General features: G+C 44.8%; 2 protein-coding genes across 3 annotated transcripts in view; both read right to left on the bottom strand.

Annotated features, from left to right (window-relative positions):
• si:dkey-91i10.2 (uncharacterized protein LOC555224 homolog) overlaps positions 1–26,871 on the bottom strand; it is a 128,781-nt gene that overhangs the window by 22,520 nt on the left and 79,390 nt on the right. For both annotated transcript variants that reach the window (XM_041200161.1, XM_041200160.1), the window contains exons 4-5: positions 11,194–11,408; positions 8,414–10,221 (exon numbers count right to left, since the gene is read on the bottom strand). In XM_041200161.1, the coding sequence (XP_041056095.1) occupies positions 8,414–10,164 (1,751 nt within the window). In that variant the 5' untranslated portion in view covers positions 10,165–10,221; positions 11,194–11,408. The remainder of the gene's footprint in view (positions 1–8,413; positions 10,222–11,193; positions 11,409–26,871) is intronic.
• The window catches only part of iqcb1 (IQ motif containing B1), a 153,195-nt gene continuing 138,143 nt past the window's right edge, over positions 11,820–26,871 (bottom strand). The window contains exon 15 of the mRNA XM_041200164.1: positions 11,820–12,434. The gene's annotated coding sequence lies outside the window, so the exon portion shown is untranslated. The remainder of the gene's footprint in view (positions 12,435–26,871) is intronic.

Raw genomic sequence — 26,871 nt, 5'->3', positions numbered from 1 at the left:
TTATTGTGGTTTATTGTAAAGTAGGTTTATGGGTGTGTGTGTAGATGGTTCTGTCTGTGTGATTTAATTGAATTAGATTCAGCTAGACTGCAAGCTTGAAATTATCAAAAGAAGTTGGGGTAAAAAGCATCTGAAGTGCTAATGAGTAAACATGGATGGGGGTTTAGCATGTAGAGTGTGAAGGAAATTTGCATTTGTAGAAAAGTGAACGGGTTGTTTGGGTTTCAAAGCGGTGATAGGGTGTTTACACCTAACAAGATAAGCAAGGCCAAGCAGTATGTTTATTTTTCTCAAAGGTATTGACCAAATTGGCAACATGAAATATTTTTATATTGTGAGAAAAGTAAATTTCCTAAAACATGTAGAACAATGGAATTTACACATTAAAGAGGGAGAAAATATATTTAAGAGGGATGGAAGACTATGTAGGGGTATGGCCTGTAAAATCCTGAAAGGTACACAATGTGACAGACTTGGATGAAGACGCTAGCCACTTTTGTAGAAGTCTGCTGTGTCCAGTAACTAAAGTTGTGCTAAAAATCCTTTGCAATTCCACTGTCAAATGGGTACTATGGCAAACTTGCTGGCTTGTGTATTTAAATTTAAAATCTATTTTGGGACTGTTGCCTTAAAGTGGGTATATAGCTGGGAGTCAGGTTAATTAGGAATTTTGGGATTTGTTATTGTATTAAGTAACTGTAATCTTATGTATGTGCTTGAAATCTTTTCTTTTATTCATACATGTTTTAATTTTTTTAAATTCTAAAGGTGTTAGTGAACTCATTACTTCTAAATCACTGAAAGCAAGCATGCACGTGCAGCAAGATAAAAGCAAGATACTGCGGATGCTGGAAATCTGAAACGAGAACAAAAATTGCTGGGAAAACTCAGCAGGTCGGACAGCATCACTGGAGAGGACTCCAGATGACTCTTCTTCAGAACTAAAGAGAAGTAGAAATGTGGTGAAATATATACTGTTTAAGGGTAGGACAGATGAAGCTGAGTAGAAGGCCAGTGATAGGTGGAGGCAAAGGAGAGATTACAAAAGATGTCATAAACAAAAAGTTGAAGGGGTGTTGATGGTGGTGATACTGGCTAGAGGAGGTGCTAATGGTGACATTAAGAGTAGAAAGCAGGATGAGCAAGTGACAGATGGCCCTAGTGGGGGTGGGGTGGAGGAGTGGGCGGTGTGGGAGAAAAGATCAAAATAGGCTAAAAGGCGGGAATAAAACAATGAATGGAAATAAATTTTAAAAAAATAATAGAAATGGGTGGGGAAAAATGTATATGTAAAAATTAAAATTAAAAAATAAATATTTGAAAAAAGAGGATCAAAAAGGGGTTGAGGATGGAGGGGAGAGTTCATGATCTGAAGTTGTTGAACTCAATATTAAGTCTGGAAGGCTGCAAAGTGCCTAATCGGAAGATGAGGCACTGTTCCTCCAGTTTGCGTTGAGCTTCACTGGAACAATGCAGCAGGCCAAGGATGGACATGTGGGCATGACAGCAGGGTGGTGTGTTGAAATGGCAAGCGACAGGGAGGTCTGGGTCATGCTTGCGGACAGACCGAAGGTGCTCCGTAAAGCGGTCACCCAGTCTGCGTTTAGTCTCCAATGTAGAGGAGACCGCATTGGGAGCAGCAAATGCAGTAGACTAAATTGAGGGAAGTGCAAGTGAAGTGCTGTGTTTGGACACTTAGACGGTGAGGAGGGGGAAGTAAAGGGGCAGGTGTTGCAACTTCTGCGATTGCATGGGAAGGTGCCGTGGGAGTGGGTTGAGGTGTAGGGGGTGATGGAGGAGTGGACCCGGAGGGAATGGTCCCTACGGAATGCCGATGGGTAAAAGGTGGGGGGGTGGGGTGTGGTGGTGAGGGAAGATGTGTTTGGTGGCGGCATCATGCTGGAGTTGGCAGAAATGTCGGAGGATGATCCTTTGAATGCGGAGGCTGGTGGGGTGAAAAATGAGGACAAGGGGGACCCTATCATGGTTCTGGGAGGGAGAGGAAAGTGCAAGGGCAGAGGCGCGGAAGATCGGTCAGACACGTTTTTGGGGGCTCTGTCAACCACCATGGATGGGAAACATCGGTTAAGGAAGAAGGAGGACATGTCTGAAGCACTGTTTTGGAAAGTGGCATCATCAAAACAGATGCGATGAAGGCGAAGGAACTGAGAGAATGGGATGGAGTCCTTACAGGAAGCAGGGTGTGAAGAGTTGTAGTTGAGGTAGCTGTGGGAGTTGGTGGGCTTGTAATGAATATTGGTGGACAGTCTATCACCAGAAATTGAGACAAGGAAGGGAAGGGAAATGTCAGTGATGGACCATGAGAAAGTAATGGAGGGGTGGAAATTGGAAGCAAAATTAATACATTTTCCCAGGTCCAGGCAAGAATATGAAGCGGCACCAAAACAGTCATCGATGTACCGGAGAAAGAATTGTGGGAGGGGGCCTGAGTAGGACCCCACCCCCACTAGGGCCATCTGTCACTTGCTCAACCTGCTTTCTACTCTTAATGTCACCATTAACACCTCCTTTAGCCAGTACCACCGCCATCAACACCCCTTTGACCTTTTGTTTATGACATCTTTCGCAATCTCTCCTTTGCTCCCACCTATCATTGGCCTTCTATCTAGCTTCAACTGTCCCACCACCCCAACCCTTAAACAGTATATATTTCACCACATTTCTACTTCTCTTTAGTTCTTAAGAAGTCATCTGGACTCGAAACGTTAACTCTGTCATTCTCTCCACAGATGCTGTCAGATCTGCTGAGTTTTTCCAGCAATTTTTGTTTTGTTGCAGCTGCAGCAAGCAGTTAAAAAGGCAAATGGTATGTTGGCCTTCATTGCGAGAGGACTTGAATATAGGAGCAAGGATGTCTTACTGCAGCTGTACAGAGTCTTGGTGAGACCACACCTGGATTACTGTGTGCAGTTTTGGTCTCCTTACCTAAGAAAGGATATACTTGCCATAGAGCCAGTGCAGCAAAGGTTCACCAGGCTGATTCCTGGGATGGCAGGATTGGTGTACGAGGAGAGACTGGGCCAATTAGACCTGTATTCACTGGAGCTTAGCAGAATGAGAGAGGATCTCATTGCAATTTATAAAATTCTGACAGGGTTGGACAGGCTGGATGCAGGGATGATGTTTCCGCTGGCTGTTGGGGGGGGGGGGGTCACAATCTCAGAATATGGGGTAGGTCATTAAGGACTGAGATGAGGAGAAACTTCTTCACTCAGAGGGTGGTGAACCTGTGGAATTCTCTACCACAGAGGGCTGTGGATGCCAAGTCACTGAATATATTTAAAAGGGAAATAGATAGATTTCTAGACTCTAAAAGATGTCAAGGGAGAGAGTGGGAGTATGGTGTTGAGGTAGAGGATCAGCCATGACCACATTGAGTGGTGGAGCAGGCTCGAAGGGCTGAATGACCTATTCCTGCTTCTATTTTCTATGTCGATATGTATGTTTCTATGAATTCAGTGTACAAATTTTCTCCTAATAAATACAAATTGCAAAACTGCTGTGATAGTGTGGCCAGGTCTCTCTTGTGGCTTTGGTCTGCTTGGCACACATCACCTGCCATGTTATAAAAGGCAACATGAGGAAAAACTTCTCTCAGGCAGTGAGTGTTTAAGATCTGGAATTATTTTTTGTTACTCTTTCACGGGATGTTGTTAGGCTAGCATTTATTGCCCATCCCTAATCAATGCATCTGGAATGCACTGCCTGAGAGCATGGTGGAGGCAGGTTCAATTGAGGCTTTCAAGAGGGAATTGGATTACTATCTGAAAAGGAAGGATATGCAGGGCTAGGGGGATTGGCACCAGGTGAATTGATCCACAGAGAGCTAGTGCAGTCATGATGGGCTGAATGGCCTCCTTCTATGCTGTAACCATTCTGTGATTCTGTGAAATATGAGGTGAACCGCTCCTGCCTGCGGCATTTGCGCTTGGGGCACCATGTTTTGAGTCTAACCATTAAAACCGACAGGGCTTCCACATCCCAGGCAGAGTCGTGTTCATCACCCGCTACTGAACTGCCCCTGCACCCATCCTGTCTCCCTGGTAATATTAAGGGCTGAGTGTTAACAGTCAAAGTGATTGCAGCCCAGCATTTTATGCTCTCATTTGAAGTATTTCACTGAAACTCAGCTTAAAGTACAGAGTCAAGGCTTTTTTGTGAATGGAACTTAGAGCCTTCTGCTTGGGAGGTGAGAGTGCCATCACCTGAGCCAAGCAAATAGGTGCAGTCCCATTCTGATCCCTGATCTATGCTTAGTATACAGTCAAGGGCAATCTGTTGCGAACATGATCTCAGCTAGGGAGAAAGTTAGGGAAAAACACAATCGGCCAAACGTTTTGCTCCTGATCACTATCAGCTGCTGGAGGGTGTGTGTGTGTGCGTGTGTGTGTGTGTATGCGTGTGTGCGTGCATGTGTGCGTGTGTGTTTGCATGTGTTTGTGCGTGTGTGTGTAATCCCTCCCTGGCCGTGCCCCTCCATCCCTCTATAATCCCCTCCAGCCACTCTTTGCTCCTTTAATTCTGTCCTCTTCCTTGATTTCCATCGGTCTACCGTTAGTGCCCTAAGTTCTGGAATTCTCTCCCTAAACCTTGCTGCTTCCCTACTTCTGCCTTTAAGACACTCCTTCCAGCCCACCGTTTTGACCATACTTCTGGTCTTCTGTCCCACTATCTCCTTATGTGCCTCAGTGACAAATTTTGACAGATACGCTCCTGTGAAGCACTTTGGGATCTTTTACTACATTAAAGGTGCTATATAAATGCTACATTAAAGGTGCTATATAAGTGCAGGTTGTTACTGTGTGTGTGTGTGTGTGTGTTTTGTGTGTGTGTGTGTTTTGTGTGTGTGTGTTGTGTGTGTGTGTTTTGTGCGTGTTTTTGTGTGTTTGTGTTTTGTGTGTGTGTGTGTTTTGTGTGTGTTGTGTGTGTGTGTGTTTTGTGTGTTTTGTGTGTGTGCATGCGTGTGTGTGTGTTGTGTGTGCGTTGTGTTTTGTGTGTGTTGTGTGTGTGGGTGTGTTGTGTGTGTGTGGTGTGTGTGTGTGTGTGTGTGTGTGTGTGTGTGTGTGTGTGTGTGTGTGTGTGTGTGTGTGTGTGTGTGTGTGTGTGTGTGTGTGTGTGTGTTGTGTGTGCGTTGTGTGTGTGTGTGTGTTGTGTGTGTTTATGGAGCATCACGTTAGGATAACACTGGGCTCAGCCTGGCTGTGATGTGATGTTTCTAGGCTGAGCAGCCTCTTGGGCAAGTTGCTAGAAAACCAGTGGCAATCACTGAATCTTGACCCCATGAGAGGAGGGTGAGAGAAAAGAAGTTGGAGAAGGGGAAGAAAATCTGACAGCTGAAAGAAAATGACCACAAAGCGGAGAGCGGTCAACCTCGATAAAACTGCAGTGGTGGGTTTCTTTGAAGCACATCAGCTGGGATCCCTGTTAAGTGTTAGCCCCCCTGGTATATTAGCTCGTATCAGTCAGCTTTAGGTCGACGGTAAGTGATCCAGGGGTCACACTTGACAATTGATGACACCATTAGTCAGCACGAAATAATTTTGCTTCATAAATATTTAACACTTGTCTAGATACACAGTGGAATTCATGAATTAGGAACCTATGCTTCTGGAAGGTCCTATTTACATTATTGCAATCTTCTGCAATCACATATTAGTGCCACAGAGAGGCTTTTCTCCCTGAGCCTGAGCGATCTCAATTGATGCAACAGTCGTTTTTAATTGTTTTATTCTCAACGAGAGGAACAACTTTTCTTCTGTTGCTTGTGTTCATCCCTTGGTGCAGGCCAGTCAATATTCCACAATCCACTGAGAATGGGGGAGGTGGCTTTCGTTTTAATGCCACCTGGTTCAATGAGGCCAAACGCATCAGGACATTTCTGGTCTCTTTGGGATGTCCACGTGGAGCCCAGCATTCGTAATGAGTATGGACCCTGACACTTGAGTGCAAAAGCATTGCACCAAAGCTATATTCCCCGAAACGGAAGCAAAAGCAACAAAAACAGCTTCCATTTATGTAACACCCTGAATGCAGTAAAATGTACTGGGGCATTTCACAGGAACAATCACCAAACAAGATTTGACACTGAGCCATCCAAGGAGATATTAGGACCGGTGACCAATAGCTTTGTCAAAGATAGCTTTTCAAGGAGTGTCTTAAAGGAGGGGGGAGAGCTAGAGGCAAAGAGTTTTATACATCGGCTCCTGGTCCAGTAATGCCTCGTTTTTAAAATTCTCAGCACTGTGTCCAAATCCTTCTACGGCCATGCCCCTTCCTATCTCTGTAACCACCTCCAGCCTTACAAGATGTACTGCAACAACTCATCAAGGCTCCTTCCAAACATGCAACCTCCACTACCTAGGAGGACAACAGCAGCAGACACATGGGAACATTACCGTCTGGAAGTTCCCCTCCAAGCCACGCACCATCCTGACTTGGAAATATATTGCCGTTCCTTCACTGTCGCTGGTCAAAATCCTGGAACTCCCTCCTTAACAGCACTGTGGGTGTACCTATACCACATGGACTGCAGCGGTTCAAGAAGGCAGCTCACCACCACCTTCTCAAAAACAATTAGGGATGTGCAATAAATGCTGGCTTAGCCAGCGATGCCCACATCCTGTGAAAGAATTAAAAAGCCCCTCCAAAATATCTGCGCTCCACAATTCTGGCCTCCTGTGCATCCCAGATTTTAATCGCTCCATCCTTGGTGGCTGTCCCTTTAGATGCCTGGATTCTGGCTCTGAACAATCAGGTATAAGAAACGTAACTGAGTTTTCTTCCTCTAATCCACAGCCAGTTATGCACTGACACCATTGACTTTCTGAGTTCGGCTATCTTAGCGTACACCAGAGATTTAAAATTGGATGTTCTGGGTCTGAATGGCTCGCAGAAAGTGGGATAAATTTTGTGAGATGTACTCTCTGCAATTTCTTTGCATGTAGCCTCTGGGATTTTCTGAGGCAGACTGGCTGAGTAAAATTCCCTTGCTAGCACTCATGGGGTCTTAGGAAATGTTTTCCTGGTGCCTTTACTTCAATGCTAATACATCTACACTTGGTGCAATGAAGTTAACTGTAGCTCTCCTACCTAAATATTAAGGCAAGCGCCAAGATAAAGAACTGGCTGATATTCTACCTGATACCTTATATGCTTAGGCACATATTTTATTGATCCTGCTTTCTTGATTCCATTTGATCTCCAGATTAGCTGCCTCTCTTTCCTATTGTTTTTCAGCCATGATCTAACTGAATGTCAAAACAGGTTTGAGGGGCTGAATGGTCTACTCCTTTTCATCTTATCCTCTATCTCTGTCATTTTATCCACCATTACCATCTTTGTCTCTACCATCACTGTCCTTGTCCCCTTCATCTCAACCCTCTTACCTCCATCCGGTCCCTTCCCTCCATCCCTCTCCTCTTCTTTCCATCCTGCCCTCTAATCCTCTCTCCCTTTCTGCCATTCCTGTCCCCTTCCCTCCAGCTGTTTCCTTCTCTCCATTTCTCTCCACTTCCTTCTCTCCTCTCTGCTAAACCTCCATCCCTTTCTGCTTTTCCTCCATCTCTGTCGCCCTCTTCCCTCCATCTCTGCTCCTTTCTCCTCCATCCCTGCCCTCTTCCTTCCACCTGTGTTTCCTTCTCTGTTCTCTACTCCTCCATCCCTGACCTTGTTCGCCCAGCCTTTCTCTGACTGCCAACGCTTCAATGCTTTGCTGTTAAAATCCTCAGTAACAAAATAAACACTCAGTCACATCCGAATAAAGTGACTGTTTGTCAGCGTCGCTGAATTTCCTATTCAGCTTCTGATGTATATAACCTTCCTGAAGCTGCAGGGTCTGTGGCTCTCTCAGTATAATTGCTGAATGACAGAATGAGCCTAGAAGCAGTCTGCATTATGTCCCCTGTTTGTTTTGACATTCTGAACTTGATTCACCTTTAACTGTCAGCCTCAATCTATTCTCTCTTTCCTGAACTCAAGGTTGCAAAACATTCAAGGCAAAGCCCTTTCCTCTTTCCTGCACTTAACAGGCAATTTAACACAAAGATGAAAAGGGGGATGACAGACAGAGACACAGACAGACACACACACACACACACACACACACACACACACACACATATATAATGTTTACCTTTTGTGTTTGTGTTTGTGTAGTAGACACAGACACATGCATCTTATATGGAAAAACTCCATGTTGGTTTGACAGTTTAATTTAATGGTTTGAAATCCCATTAGACTGTTAATATTATTGTGTCGGTTGAGAATGCCTCATATGGTCAGGAGAAATGAGGAAAAGTAAGCTGAGCAGCTGTTAAAGGTCAAATGGAAGTGGCTAATTTACTACCGGGTCAACTGGCAAAGGGTCATAGGTTCAGCTAATAGCTTGCCTTACCTTTTTTTGATGAGGTCAATGGCTGACCCTATCAGGCCATCTTTCATCTGCTGAAACTTAACGCCGTAGCCAGAAAGATCCGCAGCTGCTTCCAGTAGGAGTGAAGGACAACAAGACAACTGGGCCTCACCCGCCATGTTCCTCTCCATGCCACCAACGCTTTGGCCGAATCCTCTCTGGTTTGCTATCTCTGGCCTGCTCAGCTGCTCCACACTCCCATGGGGAAGAGCTACAGTCTGCAAGGGTAACCCGGGAGCCGGGCTAGTGCAGATAGGGTCTGGAGACGCACGCTGTTCTTCCAGCTTGGACATCGCCAGGGTTTGCAGGGCTGGAGAGGTCTTGCTGGGGCTTCCATTCCCACTGGGCAAGAGGTCAATCTGCTGACAAGGCTGTTGGGGCTCCAAGTAACAGCAGCAGGGCCCGTGGTCACAGCGAGTGAGGTCCTGGCATTTGGCCAACTGCCTCGGCAGCGGAGCCTGGTGTTCCATCTTAGTCAGCGATGGACAACTGCCGCTGACTGTCCTCCTCCCCAGGCTACTTAAAGTGGCAAAGCTCTTCCCCTTACTTCCCTGCAACTCTGTTTCGGTGCTTGGAGTCTGGCACCTTTCCCGCTTCCTCATTTTTTTGAACTCTTCAAACGATGGGATGTGAACTCTCGCCTTGAAGTTCCGTCTCCTCTCAGGCGCTGCTGTTGATGATCCTTGAGACACGTGCCTATCCGTTTCACATTCGCCCAGTGGCTCTGTGGTCAGAGACTTGACAACCTCGCTGCCTTCCTCCTTGGAAGGTAGGGTCATCAGGTTTGGCGTACTGTTCTGGCGCCGTAGCTTTAATCTCCTCATGGCTTCCTCCTTGATTTCTGCAGGGCTGGTCAATCTCTGCGATCTTTGCTGAGAAGCTGTGTAGCTATTTTGTGAGGCCGCCGAGGGATCTCTCGCCATTTCACCACAACGCATTGTGAATCCGGATGTGCAGTGCCCACAGTTCTCTCTTCCTGCCCAGTCCTTCCAAGTGAGCTCCCTAAGCAAGGCCTGAGGGCGGACAGGTTTACTGACCTCTGTCGCCTTGTTGCTCTGAAGCCTGAGCTTTTCCTTCAGCCCCTTTTTGGCATCACCATTCAGGACCTTCTCGTTCATCGTTGGAAAAAGCCACTGTGGCACTTTGGCAAATGGCGGCAGGTGCCTCACCCCTGGTGGCCTGGAATGGGGACCGATGGGTACTTGCCCGCAAGTGCGCAGCAGGTTGCCAATGTCCGGGCGCTCCGTCGAAACCTCGTACCAATCTCTCGTAGTCTGGCAGTGAAAAACAAACTCCCTTTCCACAGCCCGGCAAGGCGGGCTGAACGGCCGGCCTTTTCCCTCGGTGACTGCGGCCCAGTGAAGGTTCTCCAAGCTCCTGTACAGCCTGGCTCCCGGATTCACCGCCACACACCCCAAGGCTGGGGAACCTCCAGGCCTTGTGTGGCATAGGCGCTCCATTGGCAGGTGGCAGCACGCCGGCTGTGCAGTGGAGCCTGAGCAGCCCATCAGGCCCACGTCGTTCAGGGAAATGCCATCCTGGCAACAGGGGACAGCCCGACTCTCATGCACGCTAACGGTGTACGTCATAGCGGCTCCCCTCGGGAAGGCGGGATCTGGCTCTGGGACAGGGAAATGCGCTGGCAGGTCATCAGAGCAGTGACCAATGTCCATGCCACAGAGAGCAGCTGCTGCTCCGGAGAAGTCACATGGTTTGGTGTTCACATCTGGCATTGAGACTTGGAACACTGAAACCTCCAATAATCTACTGTGGAGAGGAGACTGAGCATCCTGTCGGAGAGAGAGAGACATACAGAAAGGCCATTACTATTGTCCCCAATGACTTCATGCAACACAAAGCATAATGTCTGAATGGGTGTAAACTGAAACACTATTTTCTGGTAGAATGCTCTGTACAATTATTTCTTCTATCTGGATCATGATGTCCCATATAGTATCAGATTAATATATATCAATATAGATGTAAACCACCTGAACCCCTCGATTAGATTCCAATCTGTAACTCACTCCCGAGTGTCTGATATTCTATATATAAACCACCCGAACCCCTCAATTAGATTCCAATCTGTAACTCACTCCCAAGTATCTGTTATTCTATATATAAACCACCTGAACCCCTCGATTAGTAACTCATTCATGGGTATCTGTTATTCTCCATTCTACTAATTTACAGGTTCTCAGTGACAGAATAGTCCTGATCCAACATCAATATTATGGATAAGATGAACCTGAGAATGTAGCCTCCCTATATCATGCTGTTGAAGGATTTTCCCTCACTCTTTGTTGGTACAGAAGCACAGTGAGCCAGAAACTTTGTTGTCACAAGTGTACATTAGTGGACCTTACCTTATAAGGTTTTTTTTTTCTAATGTGGATGTCACCTAGCCAGATCAACAGTTGTTGCACACCCCTAATTGCCCTTGAACTGAGTGACTTGCAAGGCCATTTCAGAGGGCAGTTAAGAGTCAGCCACATGGCTGTGGGCCTGGCCAGGCAAAGTAAGGATGGCAGATTTCCTTCCCTAAACAGCATATAGTGAACCCATATAATAAGAATTAGATGGGTTCTTATGGCAATCGATGATAGTTTCATGGTCACCATTACTGAGACTATATTCAAGATTTATTAATTGAATTTTAAATTCCACCAGCTACCGTGTTGGGATTTGAGCATTAGCCTGGCCCTCTGGATACTTGTCCAGCGGCATTACCACTATGCCACCATCTCCCCAGAACAACTTACCCCATTTTCTTTGAGTCTGTTCACTAGATCCTCTCTTGTGAATGTGTACTTCTCAGGTTACTGGTTGCACCTTGAAGGCAGTCCTCACTAAAGCTTTGCTTGCTTCTGAGGAACTTGCTGAGCTTGGCAGATGGACACCACGCAGTTACATTTCAGCAGAAATAAAAACACTTGATCCAAGAAAGGAGAAGTGTAAGGTTAGAGTTTCAGACAACCTGGAAGAGTGGGAGGAAAGGACAAAACTGAGACAAATTTCATAAGCAAATTGAACCAGGACACTGGTTCTCAACTCAACTCTTTAAGCTTTGACATGGAGATCTTATTCAGGGGAGGTGACAGTATTAAGCACCCCTTGTAAACATCAAAGTGCTTGTGTTCATGGGGCCCTTATTAACCCTTTGAGTATTCTAGAGGGGTAGAATTGAAAAGCAGGTGATACTTCTAGGGAACCTTGGCTAGACCACACTTGGGAGTTCTTGCACACAATTCAGATCTCCATGTTGTGAAAATGATATAGAGGCTCTGGAGAAGGTTTACAAGGATTGTTGCAATCGCCGTAGAAATTGATAATATTTAAAAAGAAATTTGAATTTCCAATTAATAGCTGAAAGAATGACATGCGAAGATTTCATGTTTTAAAACTTTTACTGTAACAAATGCTTTAAAAGCACTAATGATTAAACATTGTTTTCTTTTTGTACGCACATTATACTTTAAACAGCAGAGAGGCATATTCCCCTTTTATAATTATCACCCATTGCACTCCCCACAGAAATACAGTCCTTTTATCAAACAGTTCAGTTGCTCCCAGCTTCCAATGAGTTCCTGTATCCCTGTTTTGCTGGGTAGTAGATTCAAGTGACAGTCTCCAAGTGCTTTCTTCAGCTGTCGGAATTTCTTTAATCCACCACTAGCATTGAAGTCTGTTCAGATGATTCTCCTTCCCCTTGGCCATGCCAGAACAAATCACTTGGAATCCTTAGGCGGCTGCAGGGTGCATCTCTTCGATTAGAGATCATCTCCCTCCTATATCTGGCTGTGGTAGCTCGCAAAGTCAAGCAGCCTTCTCTCTCTGCTGACTGCACAGTTTGTCTGTGATATTCATTGATTTGTAGGGAAGCCTGGGACCTGATCTCAAAAATGGCTTCCTCTGCTCTTCTCTTTGGCAATGTGAAACACATTAATCTTGCTTCCAGGTAGAAATGTTAATTAGTTATCCTTGATCCAAACACCTTCTCATCCTAGAAGTAAATGGACAGTTTACAGTACAATTGTTTACAACCTGAAACCTAAAAAACCTTTCTGGGGCTTTGGGAGACTCAGAGTCATGCCAGTGCAAACTCAGAGACTACTGCCATTGTCCCCGAGCGTAAATACCTTGCACCTTCTTCTCAGAAAATCAATCTAAGCCTTCCTTTGGTCCCTAACAATCAAACCACTCAGGCTTACTGTCAGACAGACTGCAGAACGATCACACAGCCACCTTCATTTACCCTCGACTTAAAGATGGATCCCAAGATATAATAATCTTATAAGGCACATTATTGTAACAGGATGATACCCAAACTGAGAGGTTCTAAATATCAGGAAAGATTGAAGAGGCCCAATGGCCTCCTTTCTATAGTGTACAATTCTATGATTCAACCTCCTAAACCTGCAACCTCCGCCACCTAGAAGGACCTGGGCAGCAAGTGTTTAAAAGCACTACCGTTTTCAACTTTCCTTCCAAGGCATGCACGATCCTGACTTGGAACTTTACTGCTCCTTCACTGTTGCTGGGTTGAAATATCTTTCCCACATCCGGAGAATGAATCCAGTGGACAATGAGGATAGGGTGGGACTCAGTCTATGATATCAGGCATCATGTTGGCATGATGGAACAGGCCGCTGAAGCTGGATAACTAGGCTCGCCTTGTAGAACAGCACCTGGGTCTGGTGTTGCCAATCTCTGTGGAACTAGTGTACTAGCTAGAAGAGCAAAATTGAAGGGGAAGCAAACAGTATTAGTTTTACACCAGCTGACTGATAACTCAGGGTGCAACTTATAGCCCAGGCTGTAGGGCAGCTAGTTGTTTGAGCTCCTCTTGGCAGCTGTTGACTTCTATCCCTGGGAACTAATTTCAGTAGTCTACGCTGTTTTTCCCAATGGGAGGATGTCCCTAAATCCCAGAGATCATGCTAATCTGTCACAGAGAGCTGGTACTGAATTCCCACAGCTCTTCTGAAATACCTATAAGCACTCAGGGTCTAGTTTACTTTATATGTCGATGCCCACTCTCTCAGTCAACACCACTCTGTTAAGAATAAACATATGGTCATGATAATATCATCTCAATCTATTTTTAACTATCATAATCCCACAGCTATTTCCATGAGAAAAGGCTTTCATTCACAAATTACTTTGGCATGTCTCTCAGAAACATCGCAAAGCATTTTCATATAAAATGAAGCAATTTTGAAGGGCACACACACACAACACAATGGCACAGCACCAAGGGAGGCCATTCAGCCCACCATTACTGTGCTGGCTCATTGAAAGAGCAATCCAATTAATCCCACTTTTTAAAATTCTTTCATAGGATGTGGGCATCACTGACAAGGCCAGCATTTGTTGCCCATCCCTAATTGTCCTTGAGGGTAGTTAAGAGTCAAACACATTGCTGTGGGTCTGGAGTCATATGTAGGTCAGACCAAATATGGATGGCAGATTTCCTTCCCTGAAAGGGCATTAGTAACACTGATTTTTTTTTACAACAATTGATAATGGTTTAATGGTTATCATTGCAGAGACTAGCTTTTATTCCAGGTTTTTATTGATTAACTAATACGACTCATTAACTGAATGTAAATGCCACCAGCTACTGCAGTGAGATTGGAACCTGGGACTCCAGAGGATTACTAGCCTAGTGACATTACCATTATGCTGCCATCTTCCCACTATCGCTTTCCCTGTAGCCCTGTGCATTTTTTCCCCCTTAAGTGTTTACCCAATCCCTTTTTCAAAGTTAATACTGAATCTGCTTCAACCATCTTTTCAGGCAGCACATTCCAGATCACAACAACTCACTCACTGCAAGTAAAAAGAAAAATTCTCCTCATCTACTCTTTGGTTCTTTTTTGCCAGTCATGTTAAACTGGTGACCTCTGACACTCCTGCCAATAAAAACAGTTTCTCCTCATTCAAAACCCCTCATGATTTTGAAGATCTCACACAGAACAATGTCCAGACACTAGTGAAATTTTGTAATCATTGGTATCTTACTATTTGTTAAATAGGCACAACTATCAAACAAAATTTGGCACCGAGTCACATAAGGAGATATTAAGACACTTGGTCAACAATGTTGGCTTTAAGGAGCCTCTTAAAGGAGGAGAGAGAGGTAAAGAGGTTTAGGGAGGGAATTCCAGAACTTGAGGCCAAATTGGCTGAAGGGGCAGCTGCCTCTAAGGCAAAGGGCTGTGGATTCAAACTCAATTCCAGAGACTAAGCTGACTTTCCAGTGCAGTACTGAAGGAGTGCTGCACTGTCACAGGTATCGTCTTTCAGTTGAGATGTTAACACAAGATATAGACCGTATGGTCTGCTGAGCCTGCTCTGCCATTCAACATGATCATGGCTGCTTTTGGGCTTCAACTCCATTTTCCTACCTGCCGACTCCCCAGGCCCTCTGACTAAAAGATCTCATGGTGCTCTTTTGAAGAAGAGTAGGGGGACAGTCTTGGTCAACACTTATCCCTTAACCGACGATACCAAATGATCTGTCTATCTACTGACCAATGAATTGTTTTTGACAAGTACTTAATTATGTGCAAAGCAAGACTCCACAAAGAGCATTGTAATCAATGACTGGATCATCTGTTTTTAATGGTGTTGGCTAAGGGACAAAAGTTGACCAAATCCAATGATGACAAGCTACTTCTTCCTCCATATATTATAATCAAAGCTCATCTACTGTTCCAAGTTATTGGACTAAAACTAGGGGACACATCTGAGACAGAGATGAGGATATTTTTTTCTCTCAGAGCGTCGTTAGTTTGTGGAATTCTCTTCCCCAGAAAGCAGTGGAGGCTGGGTCATTGAATTTATTCAAGGCGGAGTTAGCCAGCTTTTTGATAGACAAGGGAATCAAGGGTTATGGGAAGCAGACAGCAAAGTGCTGAGACCACAACCAGATTAGCCATGATCTTATTGAATGGTGGAGCAGACTTGAAGGGCTGAATGGCCTATTCCTGCTCCTAAGTCCTATGTTCATGCGCTCCTGTGTTGCTATGTTTATTCAATCCCAGGCTCTCAAAGCTGTGGAACTTTCTACATCCCTGCTGTTTCCCCTTCCCACTACAGGCTGCAAGCTTTTTAAAATTGGTGACATATCAGTGCATGACTTGATATATGTTATTTTCTCTCCTACTCTACTTTCAACCTTGCTGGCATCCTCTATTATGGGCCTTGGGCCTTCACCCCACCCACCCTATATTTCTCAGTTAAAAACCACCCCTGTAAATCCATTGGTTGAGTCAGCGTACAGCGCAGTCGTGAGGAGTGACACAAATCTCCTGATCTTATAGCCCTGAGCCTTGGGCAACAAATATAACGATGAACAAAAGATTCCATGAAGCATGTGGGACCGGGATTTCAAACAGTCTACAGGACATACCTGGGCAATTTTCCACATTGTCAGATAGATGTCAGCGTTGTAGCTGTACTAACTACAGCTTGGCTAAGAGGCGCAGCTAGTTCTGAAGTCAGCTATGAGTAGGCTAAGAAAGTCAGTTCCATTTCTAACAACTGTCTAATAGTTTACAGCCATGGCTCAATGGGTGTCATTCTTCCCTCTGTGTCACAGAGTTGTGGGTTCAGTCCTACTCCAGTGATTTGAGCACAAAATCTAGGCTGACACTCCCAGTGCAGTGCTGAAGGAATGCTGCACTGTTAGATGCATTATCTTTTGAATGAGGTCTCACCAAACCTCCTTCGACAGCACCTTCCAAACCCACGACAGCTACCATCTACAAGGACAAGGGCAGCAGACACATGGGAATACCACCACCTGGAAGTTCTCCTCCAAGTCATTCACCATCCTGGCTTGGAAATACATCGCTGTTCCTTCACTGTCGCTGGGTCAAAATCCTGGAACTCCCTCCCTAACAGCACTGTGGGTGTACCTACACCACACGGGACTGCAGCGGTTCAAGAAGGCAGCTCACCACCACCTTCTCAAGGGCAATTAGGGATGGGCAATGCATGCTGGTCTTGCTAGCGAAGCCCACATCTCATGAATGAATAAAAAAAATAATCGCAGGTGGATATAAAAGATCCCATGGCACTATTCGAAAAAGAACAAGAGTGTCCTGACAGATGATCTTGTCGTTTATTTCAACGTTTATCTGCATTTTGCACAAAATTGGCTGCCGTGCTTCAAGCATTACAACAGAGACTACACTTCAAAAGTACATCTTTGATTGTGAAGCTCTTTGAGGCAAACTGAGGCCAGTTTAAGTGGCAATTAAAGAACTATTACGTTGGACAAAGGAGTCTCAACTAGAACTGCTAACTCGCCATTCCTCCTTCTCATTGCTCCTGGTAGCCTGGTTGTTTATCTCCAACATTTATACCAAGTTACCAGCTGAGAAACATAATCTTAAGCAAAGATAGTGTTAATAATCAGTAAATGTGCTGCGGTCTCTGAAACGCTGGGTTGGAATTTTTATTAGAACTCGATTTTAATCATCACTTGGGATGTGTAGCACATCGACTGGGAGAAATCAGGAGCTCATCATTGCTCCATGTTCTGTGACAGAAAGAAATATTGTGTATTCCAGGAAATGCAATAGCAAAGGTTTCAGCTTTGGTTTACTGTGTAGCGCTCTCAACTCTGAGTACATGGGTCCAAAGCCCCATTCTAGAAACTTGGACACAAAATTTAAGCAGACAGTCCCAGTGCCCTTACTGACGGAGTGCTGCAATGTCGGAAGTGCCACCTTTCGGATGAGACGTTAAACCGAGGCCCCATCTGCCCTCTCAGGTGGACATAAAAGATCCCAGGGCACCATTTTGAAGAAGAGCAGAAGAGTTCTCCCTGGTGTCGTGGTGTCAACACTTAACCCACAGTCCATATGACCAAAATACAGACTATCTGGTCATTGTTGTTTGTGGGAGCTTTCTGTATGCAGATTCGCTGCTGCATTTCCTACATTACACCACTGACTACAGTTTAAATGTGGATTCGTTGACAGAAAAGTGTCTTGGGACACCCTGAGGGAGAATATGGTGGCTCCTTGCTCTTGTGACTCTCTTTGTCTTTATTCCACTGACCTGTTGGGCAGCATATTAAAGGCTACTAGGCCGTCCTCGACACAGAAAATACTGCTGGACTGTCAGAATTGGAAGAGAAATGGTGACTTAACAGTTTTAGCGAAACCCCTTCATTCAATTGCCATGTAAACTGGCTTCAGTTTGCCTCAAAGAGCTTTACAATCAAAGATGTACATCTGAAGTGTAGACACTTCTGTAATGGCAGCCAATTAAAGCGCAAACACAAGAAATAAAACGAATGACCAGATCATGTTTAGATATTGATTGAAGGAACACCCTTGCTCTATTTTTTAAATTCTTTCATGGGATGTGGGTGTTGCTGGCTGGGCCAGCATTTATTGCCCATCCCTAATTGCCCTTGAGAAGATGGTGCTGAGCTGCCATCTTGAACCGCTGCAGTCCATGTGCTGTAGGTGCACCCACAGTGCTGTTAGGGAGGGAGTTCCAGGATTTTAACCCAGCGACAGTGAAGGAACAGCAATATGGTTTGAAGACAGGATCTGTATGACTTGGAGGGAAACTTCCAGGTGGTGGTGCTCCCATGCATCTGTTGGCCCTGTCCTTCTAGATACTATGGGATCTTTTATATGCAAGTAAGACGGCAGAAGGTGTTTCAGTTTAATGTGTCATTCAAAAGACGGCACCTCTGACAGTACTGCACTGGGAGCCCCAGTCTGAATTATACACTCAAGTCCCTGGACTGGTACTTAAGCCCACAAGATTCTGACGCAAGGGGTAAGCATACCACCCACTGAACCACAGCTGAGCAAGAACGGATAACGCTGATTCAGATTCTTCCCTTAACCAGTTTATTGTAAGGGCGTTTGGCATAGCGAGGGCTAATGTGGGACTGGAGAATAGCACTGCCCATGGTGTGATGTAAAGAGAGAAATATTATGTAAGGCCAGGCAATGCAATAACAAAGGTTTCAGCTTTGGTTTACTAGGTAGCAAGGGACCTGAGATGAGAGCAGAAAGGTTAGGACATGGAGCAGACATGATCTAGAAACTTGTGTAGAAGTAAGCATGGAGTTGGGTCATAGTCTGGACTATACCCTGTACATATGTATATAGCTATGTCTTATCAATAAACTGTTAATGTTCAACCTTACAAGCCTCTGGACTTCTTTGTGAGACCTACTGAACAGAACCCTCACTTACCCTCAATAACCAGTACCATTTAAGAACTAGGATTTTGCTATGTTTGCCTGCATAACATTCACTGTTGTGTTGCTTTGGGATGTGATGAACTGCTATATAAATGCAAGTCTTGATTTGTAATCTCTGTTTTCTTGGTTGCAGTTAACAGCCGACTTCCATAATGTGAAAGAATTGTTAATGATGGCTATGGGTTCACTTCACGAGGCTGCTTGATGCAGTCCAGATGGCTCAACTGAATCACAGATGGACAGTGTAGTAGTTGTATTGATGTGCGACACACCGATTGAGAAGGGTGTTATAATCCTGGGAATTGAGCGACAAAGTGTGAATGAGGTTCAGTGAGAAGCAGAGAAGGTGAGATATTGCATTATTGACAAATCTCACAGCTAGACAGTCTTTCCCGATTACTTATTTTTTTTACAAAACCTTTGCAAAAAACGATTGTTATTTTTTTCCTCAAGAGAGAATTTACTCCTGCAGCAAAGTAGTGCTCATTGTGGCACCAAACCATGCAGATTAGGTAAACTACAGATTCAATGCCTTGGCTGTATGACTCAAAATAAAAGACTTGCATTTATATAGTGCCTTTCGTGACCACTGGATGCTTCAAAGGTTTACAGCCAATGAAATACTTTTGAAATGTAGTCATTATTGTAATGTAGGAAATGTGGCAGCCAATTAATGCACCAACAGCAATGTGATAATGACCAGATAGTCTGTTCTTTTGTGATGTTGATTGAGGGACAAATATTGGCCAGGGCACCAGGGATAACTCCCCTGATCTTCTCCAAAATAATGCCATGGGATCTTTTACATCCACCTCAGAGGGAAGATGGGGCTTTGGTGTAACATCTCATCTGAAAGACAGCACCTCCAACACTGCAGCACACCCTCAGTACTACACTGGAGTGTCAGCCTGAATTGTTGTGCTCAAGCTCTGGAGTGGCACTTGAAGCTGGAACAATGTGACTCAGCGTTTGCTGACTTGGTCAGTGTAGGGGAGGTGGGTGAGGCATTCAGGTTTGGGCTGATAAGTGGCAAGTAACATTTGTACCACACAAGTGCTAGGCTAGTGCTAGACATCTCCAACAGGAGAGAATATAACCACAACCCTTTGACATTCAATGGCATTACCATCGCTGAATCTCCCACTATCAACATCCTGGGGGTACCACTGACCAGAAACTAAACTGGGCCAGTCTTATAAATACTGTGGCTACAATAGCAGGTCAGAGGCTGGGACCTCGGTGGCGAGGAGCTCACCTTCTGTCTTCCCAGTGTCTGTCCACTAAGGCACAAGTCAGGTGTGTGACGGAATATTCTCACCTGCCTGGATGACTGCATCTCCAACAACTCTCAAGGAGCTTAACACCATCCAGGACAAAACAGCCTGCTTGATCAGCACTCCATCCACCACCTTAAACGTTCACTTGGTCCACCATTGATGCACAGTGGCAGCAGTGTGTACCATCTACAAGATGCACATGCAACAACTTTGACAGCATCTTCCAAACCCATGACCTCAACCACCTAGAAGGACAAGGGCCGCGGGTTCATGGGAACACTGCCACCTGCACGTTTCCTCTAAGTCACTCACCATCCTGACTTGGAAATATATCATCGCTTCTTCACTGTCTCTGGGCCAAGATCCTGGAACTCCCTCCCTAACAGCACTGTGGGTGTACCTACACCAGATGGATTGCAGCGGTTCAAGAAGGCAGCTCACCACCACCTTCTCAAGGGCAATTAAGGATGAGCAACAAGTGCTGGCCCAGCCAGTGATACTCACATCCCACGAACAAATTTTTAAAAATGGTGGAGTACCTTTAGTAACAGAAAAATTTCAACCACGAAACAATAAGACGCTGCTAAGAAAGGCCGTAAGAAAAAGCAAACTTTGAGAAATTGCCCTCATCATCTCCAGTGGGTTTCGGGTCTGTTTGCTTCTCATCCTTAGGCCAGAGGCCCACCTGGAACTCAGCACCATTCATTCCATTTACATATGTTTACACGCAGTCACTCCCTCCTCTCTGTATGTCCATTAGACTCTTCCGTTGCCTCGGGAACAAAAGCCGTGGCTGAACATGTCCACGTGAAAGGGTATAAAGGTTGCCATGGAAACATTGATAAGCTGCCGTTAATGTCACTTGGGGAGGGGCAGAGGAGAGCAAGGGAGACAACAAAAGTGAATGAACTGGGAAAGCCAGAGGCAGAATCCCACAGAAATCCACATTAAACAAACGAATATAGCTACAGAGACGGAATTACATTTGATGTCAGGATTTTGTCTGGCGTTTTAGTTGAGTTGGGAAATCTTCAGCATTGCTGGTGTGCAGTGGGTGTGAACAGATTGAGGAGCTTCTTATGCTGGTTGCATCGCACGAAGGGGGGTTATACATTGGGTGGGAACACTAGCCTAAAGATATGTGATTATCAGGAGAGGATTACTTAGGAGACTTCAGTTACTATATGCCTAGAGCAATGAGCTACAAAGAGAACTGTGTGAATCTAGTGATATATTGCTCAGGGAATTCGCGAATAGCAGTCTGACCAAAGTTTGGAGAGTACTGGAATCATTTTTTAAAAGATTTGCACTCATATAGCACCTCTCATGACATCAGGACACCCCAAGTGCTTTACAGCCAATGAAGTATTTTTGGGATGTAGTCACTGTTGTAATGTAGGAAATGCAGCAGCCAATTTACACACAAACATCAACATGATAATGGCCAGATAATTTATTAGGCTGCGTTGGCTGTCAATGCTGTGCATGCGCAGTTCGAGTGTGTCACTCCGTGACGTCACTGCAAGTGACAGAGTCAGCAGTTGCCAGGACCAAAGATGGCACTGCTCAAATCATCACTGCTCTGTTTTAGGTCTGCTTTAATTCACTTTAATACAGCCATAACGGCTCCATAAAGTGAGCACAACAGTTCCAAATCCACTAGATGGAGAAAATAGCTAAACTTAACAATATGAATATGTATTCAACCAATTATTTAAAATCGCAGCATCACATTTTTAATTCCCAGTGGGACAGAAGTAGATTAAATGGACTATTTGGAGTAAAGTTCCGGATTGTAAACTGTTTCATTAAATGTGTTATTTTTCCTGCATATGAACTTTCTCCAGTTTCAAAATGTGTGCGCAGTATTTATCGAATGGTATTGTTTCACTGTGTCTCTGAGGAGGACCGCATGAGGACATACTGACATCATTGTGCATGTGCTGAGGGGTACCGGCAAGCTGGACTGGGCACACTGGTTGGTTTTCTGCACATGTGTGGACTAGTGCGCATGTGCCGACAGGTATTGGCGCATATCTTGCGCAGTCCTCTTGCATTGGCAGGAGATACAGTCAATCTGTTATAGCGATGTTGATTGAGGTATTGATGTTGGCCACAGGACACTGGGGAGAACTCCCTGCCACCCCCCGCTCTGCTTTGAAATGGAGCCATGGGGTCTCTGAGAAATTTCCTTTTCAAAAACACAAAAGGGTGAAAGCCCAGGCAGGTGGGAGGCTCCAGGGCAATTTGGAGGGTCAGTGGATGTAAGGCGATGGATTTGGTGGGGGGGAGGGGGGGGGGGGGGGTGCGGTTGGCAGGGATGTGATTATAGATTGGGGGTGCGGCGTGAGACAGATTGAGGGTGGGGTGGTGAGACTATAACTTTGGGGTCGGGGGTGTGAGTCCATAGTTTGGGGGTTCAGTGACATAACACTATAGCTTGCGGGGGTACAAGGTAAGATGAAGAGTAAAGTTTCCCTTGCCATTGCCCCTGTAGTATCACTCAGCCTCATCCTAAGGGGAGAACTCTCTATGGCACCAGCATGACATTTCTATCCTGCTCACCAGATAGGAACATAGGACTGCAGAGCAGAAGTAGGCCATTCGGCCCTTTGGGCCTGCTCCACCATTTGATAAGATCATGGCTGATCTGATTGTGGTCTCAACTCCACTTACCTCTCTGCTCCTCCCCAAATAACCTTTGACTTCCTCATCTGTCAAAAAATCTATCTAGCTTAAGGCCCAGGATACTAAATTGCAAGCTCTAGAGTGTTTGAATCATGCTGATGTCAAACACCCCCGATTTTTTAAAAAATATTTTTTCATGGGATTTGAGTTACTGGCAAGGCCAGCATTTGTTGCCTATCCCTAATTGCCCTTGAACTGAGTGACTTGCTAGGCCACTTCAGAGGGCAGTTAAGAGTCAACCACATTGCCATGTGTCTGGAGTCACATTTAGGCCAGACCAGGTAAGGATGGCAGATTAAAGGAAATTAGTGAATCAGATGGGTTTTTTTTATAATAATCATTTAATAGTCACCACTACTGAGACCAGCTTTTATTAATTGAATTTAAATTCCATTAGCTGCCATGGTGGGATTTGAGTCCATGCTCTCAGAACCTCTAGCTTACTAGACCACCACATCCCACATATTTGTAGGGTAGAAAGTTCGATTTGGGGAAGTACAGACAGAGTGAGTCTAAACAAGGCTGACAATGTACCTTTAATAATTTACAATGGGCCAGATGATTATTGGTGCATAGTAGGAAATCTTCTTTCATCAAGGTGTCCTAATTCTGAATCCCTCAGTACAACAACAATAGCAGCTCGAGTTTGTGTATTGCTTTTCACACAGCAAAATGTCCCAGATGGTTCAGATGCCGAGAAACAGAAACAGAGATATTAAGAGAGGCAACTGAAGACTTGTTCAAAAGTGAGGTGGGCTTTTAGGAGGTTGAGAGAGTGTGAGGCCTATAGGCCCAATTATGGAAGAGCTAGCCTTAAACTGCAGCAACCACCTACCCTTCAGTGCTGAGTAATGCAGGCAGTAACACAATGAAACACCTTGCATATCCGCCGTTAGCATTTGTAGCTCACCTCGGTCTTCTTGAAATCCAAGAAACCATACCTTCGGGTGATGGAGCATTTTATTCCACATTGTCACTGAAGCCAGTGACTCCCGATGGTTCAGACCGAGTCCCAGGCTAAATAAAAATGAGCAATGACCAAAGGCTGTTGCCTTTATGTTTCCTGGCTTTGACTAATGGAGTAATTTGAGCTACATTCTGCTCCAGAGGAAAAGGCTCAGATGGAGACAAGGCTTTGTCTGTTGTTTGTATGGTTGGGCCTGATGGGTAGGCAAGGTTACAGCGGCAGAGTTAGTAGGAAAGAAAAACTTGCATTTATGTATTGTCTTTCCCAACCATTGGATGTCTCAAGGGGCTTTACAGCCAGTTAAGTTTTTTTGAAGTGTCAGCGCTGTTGTAAATGAGGAAATGCGGCAATCAATTTGCACACAGCAAGATCCCACAATCAGCAATGCGATAATGACCAGGTAATCTGTTTTTTGGGATGTTGATTGAGGGATAAATATTGGTCAGGACACTGGGGATAACTCCCCTGCTCCCCTTCAAAATAGTGGTATTTAATCTTCTAAGTCCACCTGAGTGGGCTAATGGGGCCTCAGTTTAACATCTCACCTGAAAGATGGCAGTTTAGACAGTGCAGCACTCCCTCAGTACTGCATTGGACTGACAGCCTGGATTGTTGTGTAGATCCTGGGGTGGGACTTGAACCCAGAACTTTGTAACTCAGAGACAAAAGTGCTACCAACTAGGTCACTGCTGATACACTAGGGGTGAGTAGGGAGGATTTCATGCTATGAAAGACTTTCGACTTTTGTGCAGTCTTGTTATTTTTTTAAAAGCAATTGCCAATATTTTCTGGGTGATATTCAAATAACGACCTCCATGTAGACTGACAGCCAGGCAAGTAACCCTTACCACTCACAAATGCACAAAGCTCTCCATTGGTAAGGGGTAGTGGGTTAGTAATTCTGAGATTGTGGGGGAGGGAATTCATTCAGATGCGTCGCTTCTAGTGCTATCATTGAAGAATGCTGGGTGGGTCAAATGGGTAGCAGTGCCCCGGTGAATCAATGTAAGTCTGCACTGGGCGCTCAGTCTGTGAATTCCTCCCATTGTGAGTTCATAATTCCTCCACTGATAGTGTGAGAATGTGTTGTAAAAACCCATTGATTCACTTATGTTTTTTCGGAAGGAAATCTGCTATCCTCACCTGGTCTGGCCTATATTTGGCTCCAGTCCCACAGCAATGTCAGTTTGAATTCCACAACTGAAGAATTGCAATTCTTTTTTTAAAAGTCTGGAAAATAAAAGCTGTCTCTGAATCGGAAGGCTGCGGGTTCAAATCCCATCCAGGAGCTTGAACACACAATCTAAGCTGACTCTCCATTATTAGTGCTGAGGGAGTTCTGCACTGTCAGAGATGCTGTCTTTTTGTTGAGGCATTAAACTGAGGTCCTATCTGTATAATGAGGGTCTGGCGTATACAGGTTTAATGTGAGACTGAGTAGAGTTTCGCCCATACAGTGATGTAAGAAGGCACATGATCCAGACCCAGGTGGTGTTGAGCAGAGATGAGTTAAGAACTGAGCATGGAGATAGCTCCTAGCCTGTACCTTTTACTGTACATGTGTAAATAACTCCAGTTGTTAATAAAGATTTACAGTTAATCAACTGAAGACTATGAGGACTTCTTTAAAAGATACCATTCTGGAACCAACACCCTCCCAACACTATCTGCCCCTTTAGGTGGACGTAAAAGATCCCACTATATCCTAGAAGTGCTGGGAAGTTATAAAATTCCCACAGATTCCACAAGCAAAACATCAAAACAGATTATGTCGACAATGTCATATTGTTTTTCACAACCTCAGGATGTCCTGAAGCGCTTTGCAGCCAATGAATTAATTTTGAACTGCAGTCACTTTTGCAATGTCAGAAACACAGCAGCTACAGCAAACTCCCACAAACAGTAGTGAAATAATTGATCAGCTAAGCTGTTTTACAGTGACCTTGTTTGAGAAATTGGTTGGGACATCGGGAGAACTCTCCCAGCTCTTCTGCGAAAAGCGTCAGGGGATCTTTTACATCTTCCTGAGAGGGCTGTCAAAGGAACAAGAGAAGACCATTCAGCCCTTCAAGCCTATTCCACCATTCAGTGAAACCATGGCTGATCTGTACCCAACTCCATCTGTCGTGGATCTATTTCCCTTAATACACTTGCAGGCAAAGACTTATTGATCCCAGAATTAAAATTATGAATTTTACAGATTTTTTTTGTGGAGTGTCACGCTTCTATTACGGTTTGTATGAGGGAGTGTTTCCTGATCTCTCTCCTGAAAGGCCCGGCTCTGATTTTAAGATTATTGTTCCCTTGCTCCCACCAGCAGAAAATGTTTCTGTCTGCACAATCAATTCCTTCCAAAACCCTGACAACCTCAATCAAATCACCCCCTAGCCTTCCATATTGCAGGAAATGGTGGTGGCAGCCTTCCATCATAGTGGTCAACTTCCAGAGGTCGCGGCAGTCAGCCAGTTGTCAGTGTCAATGTCTGCCATCTTCATATCTCGCTTGTTGGTGTCTTTGTAGCAGAGGTGTGGACATCCAGGAGATTGTGACCCAGTGACCAGTTCACCGTGCGCAAGGTCTTTAGGTATACAGCTGTCATCCGTCCATTGAAGGTGGCAGAGCCAGTGCAGGGGTTTCTGCCTTAACAATGATGATATGCTGATGGAATTAGCACCCACCAGGACCTCTGAGTTGGTCACCTTGTCCTGCCAGGAGATACCGAGGATACGTCTGAAACAACCAATCCTTGACATTCAGCAGGATTGCGGGAAATACAAGCCCCTAGTTTATTTAATCTCTCCTCATAATTTAACGCTTGGAGCCTTGGTAATGTTCTGTTGAATTTCAGCAGTACTCCTTCCAAAGCCAATATATACTTTCTAAAGTGTGGTGCCCCAAACTGTATACAACACTCTAAGGTGTGGCCTAACAGTTTTGGAAAGCTGTAGCAAAACTCCCTCTCCTTTATTTTACCCCTCAAGATATCGAGGCTAAAATTCTATTATCTCTTTTGAATTTCTTTTTGTACCACGACCACTATATTTTTAATGATCTGCGTACATGCCCTGAGAAGAGATTACAGCTGAATTATTAATCTGTCAGATAATGACTAACCTGCAGGTCCAGTGTTTCTGTTTTCACAAAGTGATTTCTTCTCCCCCACCCCTTCAGAACTGACTTGTTAGCTAGCCTGAGCGGAGAGTCGCTAGCTTTAGAGCTCATTGTGCACTGTGTTTGTTTACGTATGTATTGATGAAAAGTGAGG

The sequence above is a fragment of the Carcharodon carcharias genome, chromosome 12, assembly GCF_017639515.1.
Source record: "Carcharodon carcharias isolate sCarCar2 chromosome 12, sCarCar2.pri, whole genome shotgun sequence".
Lineage (NCBI taxonomy): Eukaryota > Metazoa > Chordata > Chondrichthyes > Lamniformes > Lamnidae > Carcharodon > Carcharodon carcharias.
This window is presented reverse-complemented; position numbering and strand designations above follow the sequence as displayed.